At 35.2% G+C, this 9,195-nt stretch overlaps 1 protein-coding gene and 1 long non-coding RNA gene across 3 annotated transcripts; one reads left to right on the top strand and one right to left on the bottom strand.

Moving 5' to 3' along the window:
* The first annotated feature begins 588 nt into the window (after window positions 1-588).
* Window positions 589-4,188, top strand: LOC107490701 (uncharacterized). 2 transcript variants are annotated; one of them, XM_016111511.3, is made up of 6 exons: window positions 589-1,485; window positions 1,783-1,997; window positions 2,497-2,779; window positions 2,878-2,963; window positions 3,041-3,132; window positions 3,425-4,188. In XM_016111511.3, exons 1-6 carry the CDS (start codon window positions 1,156-1,158, stop codon window positions 3,673-3,675), a joined length of 1,257 nt encoding a protein of 418 aa, XP_015966997.1. In that variant the 5' UTR covers window positions 589-1,155; the 3' UTR covers window positions 3,676-4,188. The 2 variants fall into 2 exon arrangements, with proteins under 2 accessions (XP_015966997.1, XP_015966996.1); XM_016111510.3 differs by having other exon boundaries at window positions 592-1,485; window positions 2,491-2,779.
* A 1,118-nt stretch (window positions 4,189-5,306) lies between these two features.
* Window positions 5,307-9,195, bottom strand: LOC127747715 (uncharacterized). Its single transcript, XR_008009473.1, has 2 exons — window positions 8,170-9,195; window positions 5,307-5,630 (listed from the first exon to the last, which is right to left on the bottom strand). It is a non-coding gene; the product is annotated as an uncharacterized LOC127747715 (long non-coding RNA).

Genomic DNA, 9,195 nt, shown 5'->3' on the forward strand with positions numbered 1-9,195 from the left:
ATTCTTGAAATTTGTCAAAAATTTCAAAAATACCTCTAAATTTTATTTTATTTCAATTTTATTCTAAAAGTTTTTTATTTACATCAAATATACCCCCAACAGCTAAATTTTTAAAAAAATTAAAATCAATCTAATAATAATACATGAAAAATATATTTAATTTGCTTGTGTTGAAAGTTGTTCTCATGAAATTGTTATTGAATTAGTTTTAAATTTTTTGAAAAATTAGTTGTCAAGAATATATGTGATGCAAAAAAAAAATTTGGGATAAAATTAAAACAAAATAAACTTTAGGAATATTTTTAAAATTTTTGTCAAACTTTAAAGACAAAAAATATACTTTAACTTTTTAAAATTTTTAATAAACTTTAAAATAAAAAATATACTTTACTTTGATTTATAAATACATGTTATTTAATTTATTTTTAAAGTGTATATTTTATATTAATAATTAATTTAATAATTTTTTTGTATATTTAGCATAATTATTAGCAAAATAAAAATAAAATAAAAAAACAAATGCTAGTTCCCCAAAGGTGGCACCAAATTTCTATGCCCTCATTTGAGTCATTTCATTCATTCCTCTTTTGTTCTGTGTAGCAATTGACAAACACAACACACACTGCTTGAAAATAAAAATTGAAGTTTTCTCTTTCATTTCCCCCTTCTCTCTCTCTGTTCTATCCTTCACGCATATATTCCTTCAAATTCGTTTGCTTTCTTTCTTTTTCTCTCACTCAATCATCAACAACGCACACACACTCTGTTCTTCTTATCTTTGCTTTCACACATTCTCTGTACCACTATCTGTTTCTTTGATCTCTCTTCCAAGTTTCCTGGGTCTCTTTTTTCTTTTCATCTCATCATCAGTCTTACGCACTGTGATTGTATTCTTATGTTGAATTAGTGTTTGGTTGCTGAGACAAAAAAAAAAATTGAAAAAATTAAAATCAGAGTGGTCCAGTGCATCGCTTTCTGATCCTCTGTTTTCCGAGAACATTTACTTCTGAGTTTTGAGTCTTATACAAGTCGACCCAGTTCTGAATTTTTCAGTTCTTAGAACTAAAAACTTGAAAAGATAATATTTTTGAATTTGGGTGCTTCTTGCTGCTGCTTTTTTTTTTTTTCTCCTGTGAGCAAACGGGGTTTGAGAACATGCTTGGAACTGCGCTTCAGTTTGGGGGTGTTGGTGGCGATGATCGGTTTTACATTCCAGTGAAGGCAAGGAAGAACCTGAATCATCGGAAACAAGCTCAGAGAACCAAAGGTGGTGATGGTGGTGAAGTTGAGAGTGGAGATTCAGCTTCAAAAGCCAAACTTGTTGCTTTTGAGAATAGCAAATTCAGTGAAGAATCTTTATACCCTTTGAACATGCCACCACCTTCTTCCTCTTCTTCCTCTTCTTCTTCTGTTGATCATGGTAGTAATATTGATAGGTTTATTGAGTCAACAACACCTTTAGTACGAGCTCAGTATTTCTCTAAGGTTTGATCTCGCCCGTTCCTTTATGCAATTATGCAGATTTTTTATTCAATTATCCTTATAGTGTTGTTTTTTTCACTATTAATTAATCAATTAATTATGGTTTACTTTAATGGACTTGGAGGGTACAACAACCTCAATTTACTGTGTTTGATCTTGTTTTCAATATCTAACTATTGGTGTGTGGAATATGAACTCTCATAGAAACAGATACTAGCTTCAGAATCCACTCATGTTTAGAAATTAGAATTCTGAACGACTTTGTGATTTTGACTTGTTTCTTGGTGCTTTGAGGTGCAGACAACAATGAGAGGCTGGAAGACTTGTGATGTTGAGTATCAATCATACTTCGCCTTGAACGATCTCTGGGAATCGTTTAAGGAGTGGAGCGCATATGGTGCAGGAGTACCCTTGGTGCTTGATCAAAGAGATTCTGTTATACAATATTATGTTCCTTATTTGTCAGCTATTCAGCTGTATGGTCGATCAGCTAAGAAATCAAGTCCCAAGTCAAGGTACTGGAAAAAATTTCATGTTTAGATAGATGCCTAACTTTCTCTGTCTATATGTGTGATTTATGTGTTTTGTAATGTGATTGTATTGATTTTATGAGATATTGTCTATAAATTATAAAGTAATGCTTTTGTAGCTCTAGTTTTCACAAAAATATGCTCAACATATATAAAGTAAAAGAGATGAACATTTATGTTTGAAATTCGGTAATGGTTGATATTGTAAGAGATACCGGAAATGTAATTGTACTGTTTCATGGCTACTGCTATTTGTTTTTTCAACATGTAGTTCCTTAGATTCGGTTGATTGATTTGCAATTCTATTTTCATCCTTTGGATAAAGGATTTCTATCTGCTTAATATCTAAGTTTCTTAATTGTAGTAGGCTTTGTGGATATAAGTCAAACCAGAAGTTCAATGAAATGAATTTTATCTCTGAAGAATGTGCTGCCATGCTTCAGTTTGTAACCAGTTCTAGTTTTCTTTATGTCATTAGGTACAGTGGTGAAGATAGTGATGGTGATTACTACAAAGATTCAAGTAGCGATGGAAGCAGTGATTCTGATTTCGGAAAAAGGACTGAACCTTTCCCGGCACAAAGAAGTAGTCAACATAGGGGAGGCAATGTTTCTATTCAAATGAGTGGCTTATCTGTCAATGATAAACTCAATGCAATGCAAGAGGGATTTTCGAGTGATGACAGCGAAGGTGGAAACACTCAGGACCTCCTCTTCGAGTATTTCGATCAAGATCCACCATATAGTCGCGAACCGTTGGCTGACAAGGTTGTTACCAATCTTAATTTAACTAATCTGTCTCTTATTTTGCAGCTGATTTTAACAATCCATCTTACATTTCTATAACATTTCCGTCATTTCGACAGATACTAGATCTTGCACGCCACTATCCTAGCCTAAAGTCAATGAGAAGTTGTGATATACTGCCAGCAAGTTGGATGGCTGTGGCATGGTGAGAGAAAATTGATCTATGGCTTTAGCAATGAATCATTATGGCAATTAACATTTTTGTTTAACTGCATCTTCTAGGTATCCAATATATCGGATACCAACAGGACCAACATTGAAAGATTTAGACGCCTGCTTTCTTACATACCATTCACTCCATACTCCCTTGACAGGTAATCATGGAACTTTAAGCCTAGTTTTGACTTGGTGGCGTCGACAGCATAGTTCTTGCTAGTTAATATTCAACATTCATTTTGAATCATATTTTTAGTTGTTGGCTTTGGCTATTCTCTTTATTTGATGCCATCTGATCATATTTTCAAGTATGAGACAAAAACAAGATTTCATGTAGTAATCCTTTCTTGCAAAAAATAAAATAAAAAAAAAGTTGAAAGCTAGTATAAATCTGCATACAATGTAAAGAATTTTTCTTTCCCTGAAGTTTCTTTTTGATGCAATTTTCAGGAAACGGAGGTACTCAAGCTCCAATATTGGTTTACCCCAATGAGATGGAGGATGGTGTACCGAAGATTTCTTTACCGACATTTGCAATGGCATCCTATAAGCTAAAGGGATCCATTTGGATGCAGAATAGGGATAGCGAGAGTCAAATAGCAAATTCTCTCTTGCAGGCTGCAGGTAATTGGCTAAGGCTGCTTCAGGTGAATCACCCTGATTATCAGTTCTTTGTATCGCATGGTACATACCGCAGGTGAACCGAGCAAGACGACATGTTCATTCTGTTCTCATGAGCTGATGGCTAAGGCTTAAAAGTTGCACAAAATTTTCTGTTCATTGCTTGGTGCAAATCTGGTATAGTCCATGCATCTATATTGTGGATTCTTGTTTGTCACATGCATAAAGCAGCACAAAAGATGAGATAATCTCCCAGAAAGAATGAAGTAGAGATTTCTAGAGTGAAAGCATAAAAGGACAGAAGAAAAAAGGGTTCATTTTGTTTTGGGAAGAAAACAGCAAAAGAAATTGTCACATAACTGGAAGGCCCTAATGGAAAAGGAGATAATGTTAGAATATACTGCAAGCCTTTTTGGGTTCAATAATGGCTGAATTTCTAAACTTTATTATGCACTTATAGCTGTAAATCTGAAGAGAATGGGTAAAACATGTAGCTTTGTATGTATATTGAGCTAAGGTTTTGGCTCTATGATAATGAACATCTTGTTACTATGATGAGGCAAAATAGAAAATTAGTTGGTATTATTACATTATTTTACTATCTCAACATTGATGTTATATGGTTCATCTAAATGCGCCTTGCAAATCAGACAGTAAAGTGCAATTTTTTATTTTTTTTAAGCCGTTGATGGAAACCTATTAATCTATTGCTAATTATAGAATTTGAAACTAGTGATTTTTTCTACAATGATTCAGATACAAAAGTTTAATCATTAGAGGGAATCAAATTCTTTAACCTGAAGAAAGGGATGTATTCCTTGAAACCCAACGTTTCCTTCCTTTTCATAGAAATCAAATTGTTGTCGCGGTTGAGTTTTCATGTTGATGAATATAGATATGTGCTTAGAAATTAGTATGCAACTTAATGCAAATGCATATTGTGTTGATTGTGAGATAATTTCTCTTTCTTTATTTTTTTGGTTGTATTCTTAGTATATTATTATTATATGAGGAATGTCACCTGAATGCACTCAAACTCAAAGGTAGCGTTTGGTAGAGAGACAGATACTAAAAGAATGAGACTGAGAGACAAAGATTAAGAGTCAGATCGAAATAAATTTTAGCATATTGTTTGGTGCAAAGTGAGAGATAGAAATTGAAATAAGAATAAAACTTTAATTTAATTTGTACAAAGAATACAATTAGAATTAATTAATTGAAATGAAAATATTTTAGGTATAAAATATTATTAAAATTTTAGTCTCCGTCTTTAAAATTTTCAGTTTCCTGTGTCCCTATTTTTTGGAAGTACTGAAATACTGAAATTTCAGAGATAAAGACAGAAATTTTAGAACCAGTCTCTGAGTCAACAAACATGATACTGTGTCTCAATCTCCCATTAACATGATACTGTGTCTCAATCTCCCATTCTCTGTCCCAATACATCAAGCCATGAGAAGCAGTACCACTCACATATCGTAAGATTTTCTTTACTAACTTCCAATGCATGCCTCCAGTGGTGCTTGCATAAACTACGCTACTCTATGTGCACTATACGACAATTCTAGCCTTGTAACTGTTAAGTATTGCAAACTTCCCACAACTAACCTGTAGCTTGCAATTTCACAATGGGGAAGCGCATATGGCAAGACTTACCGTAGGAGCCTTGAAAGAAAACATGAACAAAACAAAAGGCGTTAAAATAGAAGGCTTATACAAAAAATCGAAGAGACATATGTATATATAGAGAGAGAGAATTCCAATACAGAGATACATAATCAAGTCCTAAACTCGACTTACGAAGCAAAGTTCGGCTAGAAAAAAAAATATATACAACCAAAAAATAAACCAAAGGATAAAATACCAATCTTGAATCTCTAAATCAACCTCTAGGAAGACAATACAAGTTTTAATATAATAGTGGGAAATATACACATATATATAAGCTAAGTACATAAAATGAAAGTCCCAAAAGTATATCTTTGCTTCTGAAGGAGTCTCCAGCACGCTCAGTGAGGTGCCTCACGTCCTGCATCTGAAAAATAACAAATACATATGGAATGAGAACCGGAAATTCTCAATATGATAACAGTGCCCAATAAATAAAATATAAGGCTCTAAAAAGTCAAAGGCAATCCTAAACTTCTACAACCCAGCTCAAAGCCCAGAGTTCTCACTAACCAGAAATATGATAATTCTACCTAGGGATTCTAATCTGTCTCTTCAATTCTAGTTCTCTACATGTAACACTCTCACTATCAGAATGTTACGCTTTCGACTACGCCACTCTAATATCAAGAAGTATTATGACGACTTCATATAGTTAATAATAAAATATGAGCCTTTGACTCGAAACTGTATTGCTATTTTCTTTGAAAAAAAAAACAGAAAAATATTTTATCTTGAAAATAGACAAGCATATACATATATACAAAAGATCTTACATAAGTAGCTAAGGAATATAATATACATAAATCATTACAATTCCTATTCCTCTTACAAATTATAATATTGATGGCGAGGAAAAAAATAAATAATAACTAAAACAACAACATCGAATAAGCAAAATGAAATAAAACTCTTCATGAGCCTCGTCATCCGTCTCCTGAAAAGATAAAGTTGTAGGGAGTGAGAACCTAACCACACGGTCTCACCGAGAAGTTTCAGAATTGTCATAAGAAGATATTTAATAAGAAAATCATTTTCAATCTCAGTGATTATCGTTGTCTTATGAATCCTTTGAAAACCAATGGTTTAACCATAAAAAATTCAAAACCTTTTTAAAAGAAATCAGTTAATTAACCAGAAATCCAAACTCCCTTTTCAGATAAAATAAAAAAAATCTTAAAAGTTTCCTAACAGTATGAATGACCAACTTGTTCCAAACATAAGTTCATTAAGTCTATGCTAAATCAACTTGATATTTTATACTTTACTAAACCACAACTCAAACCAATCCCGGCCTCTGGCCCATTACATAATCAATCACGACTTCAGGCCCAAACAACTCAATCAACATCCAATTCAGCACAACCCAACTAATTTCAGTCACAAATACAAGTAACGAGGTTCAAACACAATCAAGAGCAGTTACGTCAAGTACAACATTTAGCAATTAAACAGAATTATTCACATAGGCAAACCAATTACAATATGCACACCCAAACAATGTCACATAGATGCATATGATGAATGCTTGCCATATGACTAATGAGCTCATCTGTCAGTTATACAGCCAACCCGACATATCCTGGTAGCTAACCATTGGACAGTCCCTCTGTTCGCACATCCCCAAGCTCAAATATGATGTTCCATGGAGTCAAACTCCAACCTCAATAATATTCCATGGAATTAAACTCCAAACTCAAATATAATATTCCATGGAGTCAAATTCCAAGCTCAATAATATTCCATGGATTCAAACTCCAAGCTCAATAATAAAATATTCAAAATTCATATATATATGCATGCCCATGGGGAATCCAGGGAGTTAAAGTGCCCGATCACATCTTGTGACAGAGGGTCAACAGAGTATCGAGTTTCAACCTGGAGCAAGTAATGGCAAGTCACTGTGTCTACCCGAAAAAACTCGTATCTCAGATAAATTTAAAGTCATAAGCCATATGAATAATTCAATCAACATTCATCAATAAATACATCATTCTCAATATCATCATCATTCATCAATTCATATCTCTTTTCCAAATTCATTCGAAAATCACAGTTTAAAATCAATCATCATCATCTTTCATTCAAATTCAATCATCATCATCCATGCTCCTATTCTGTTCATCAACAATCCCAATTCAAAACATAATTCATTGTTTTCTAAATAAATCAAACTTAAAACATATAATCTTTTAAACCAAATCTTTTTAAAAGATTAATTCAACCGAAACTTCCAATTTTTATAAAATTTCGACAACGTCTCCTATAAAATTCGGACTCTACCACCCTTACAGGTCCCATCAAAACCATATTTTCCAACCCGTTCTCATCCAGCTTCAATATCAAACAACTCCAATGTCAACTCATTTTCAAAATCGAACCAGATTCAATATTAGATCATTTCCAACTCTCAAGTCATTACCAATAAATTAAACCAATAGTTTCTCAAACTCTTTTCAACAATTTCAAATCCAAGTCATTCCTTAATTTAATATATATATATATATATATATCATATTCCAAAATAAAATCACTTTTCAGTATAAATTTTCAATAACTGCACGCAAACTCAAGAAAATCAATAATCCAATCAAGCAGACAATTTCATTTATTCAAAGCAATTTAATTCAGTCCATAAAACTCGTGTAATCACCAAAAATATATTTTTGAATCAATATCAATTGTCGAAACTCAAAACACTAAAACGCGTCACAAGCTCATTTTCTCTCGTCCCGTAACGGCGGTAGCTGTAATCACAGCTTCAAACCACTTTCACAACAACCACAACAACTCTAATCGCAACATATGATAACTGAAACTCAATCTTATAGAAATTAATACAATAAAACCTCAGCGTAAATTAACAGAACAACGACTAAAAGAATTTTCGGAATGAAAACGCTTACCATATTAAGGAGTAATGACTGAACCAAATAGCAGCAGTCACTGTGGTGGTTTCGACGGCCACATGAAGTTTCTCGATGACCAGGCACGGCCACAAGGCCTCCTCTTTGTCCGGCGAGTCTGTCTTCTCCCTCCATTCACATCTGGTTGCGTCTCCCTCACTCCCACTCGAGCTTCTCCTCGTGGCAGAACCCGTCAGAGGTGATGGCAACCATAATTGCGGCAACAGCGCAGTGACTTCGTCGACGTCGTGGCGGTCCTAGGCCCACAACCTTCGCTCTCTTTACGGCTCTGCTCCTCAATGGTGATGATGGCTTCGTGGTGAGGATGCGACTGGGTACGGCGGCAACGCGCGGCTTCTCTCCTCATTCACGTCTCTCTCTCTCTCTCTCTCTCGCCTCAGATCTGATACGTGATGGCGGCAACAAAAGGACGCGGCGGCGGGGAGCTGGGGTGGGACGATACGCAGCTTCCTCCTTCCTCATCCCTTCTTCTCCCTCGCGGCGCAACTCCCTCTCTTCCCAGATCTCCTCTCTGCCATGCGTGTGTATGTTTGTTTATTATGTGGGTTGATGAATGAAAATTGAAGGTGAGGGTGTGAGAGAGATGAGGGTGATGGTGGTGAGTAATAGGGGGTTTGGCGGCTGCTGAGGGAGAAAAAGGAAAGTATGGCGGTGAAAGGCGGTGGAGGTTAAGATTTGTCGGGTTTAATTTGGGAATTAGGGTTTAATTTTGGGCAAAAGTGAAATTAGGAATTTTGAATAAATTGGGATTTGGGTAGAATCAAAATCGGCAACGTCATCTCCCCTTCCCACATGCAACGGTGACGATAGGGGCTCCGGTGGCTAGCCCTAGCGACACAGCGGCGTTACCCACCCCCATCAACCTTTCTTTTCCATCATTATTCCTCTTTTCTTGGTGAGGGGAGCTTCGGTGGCGGCTAGAAGTGCGACGGCCTCTCTGTGCTTTCTATCCAATAACAACAGCAATAACAGTGGCAGTGACACCCACCGGCGCTACTCCCCCTT

The sequence above is a fragment of the Arachis duranensis genome, chromosome 5 (genome assembly GCF_000817695.3).
Source record: "Arachis duranensis cultivar V14167 chromosome 5, aradu.V14167.gnm2.J7QH, whole genome shotgun sequence".
Classification (NCBI taxonomy): Eukaryota; Viridiplantae; Streptophyta; class Magnoliopsida; order Fabales; family Fabaceae; genus Arachis; species Arachis duranensis.

Bases quoted from the DNA above. Each gene is read 5' to 3' on its own strand.
- LOC107490701 (XM_016111510.3), top strand. From the start codon at position 1,156: ATGCTTGGAACTGCGCTTCAGTTTGGGGGTGTTGGTGGCGATGATCGG. The intron at 1,998-2,490 runs GTACTGGAAAAA...TTATGTCATTAG, and splicing joins AAATCAAGTCCCAAGTCAAG to GTACAGTGGTGAAGATAGTG. The intron at 3,133-3,424 runs GTAATCATGGAA...TGCAATTTTCAG, and splicing joins ACTCCATACTCCCTTGACAG to GAAACGGAGGTACTCAAGCT.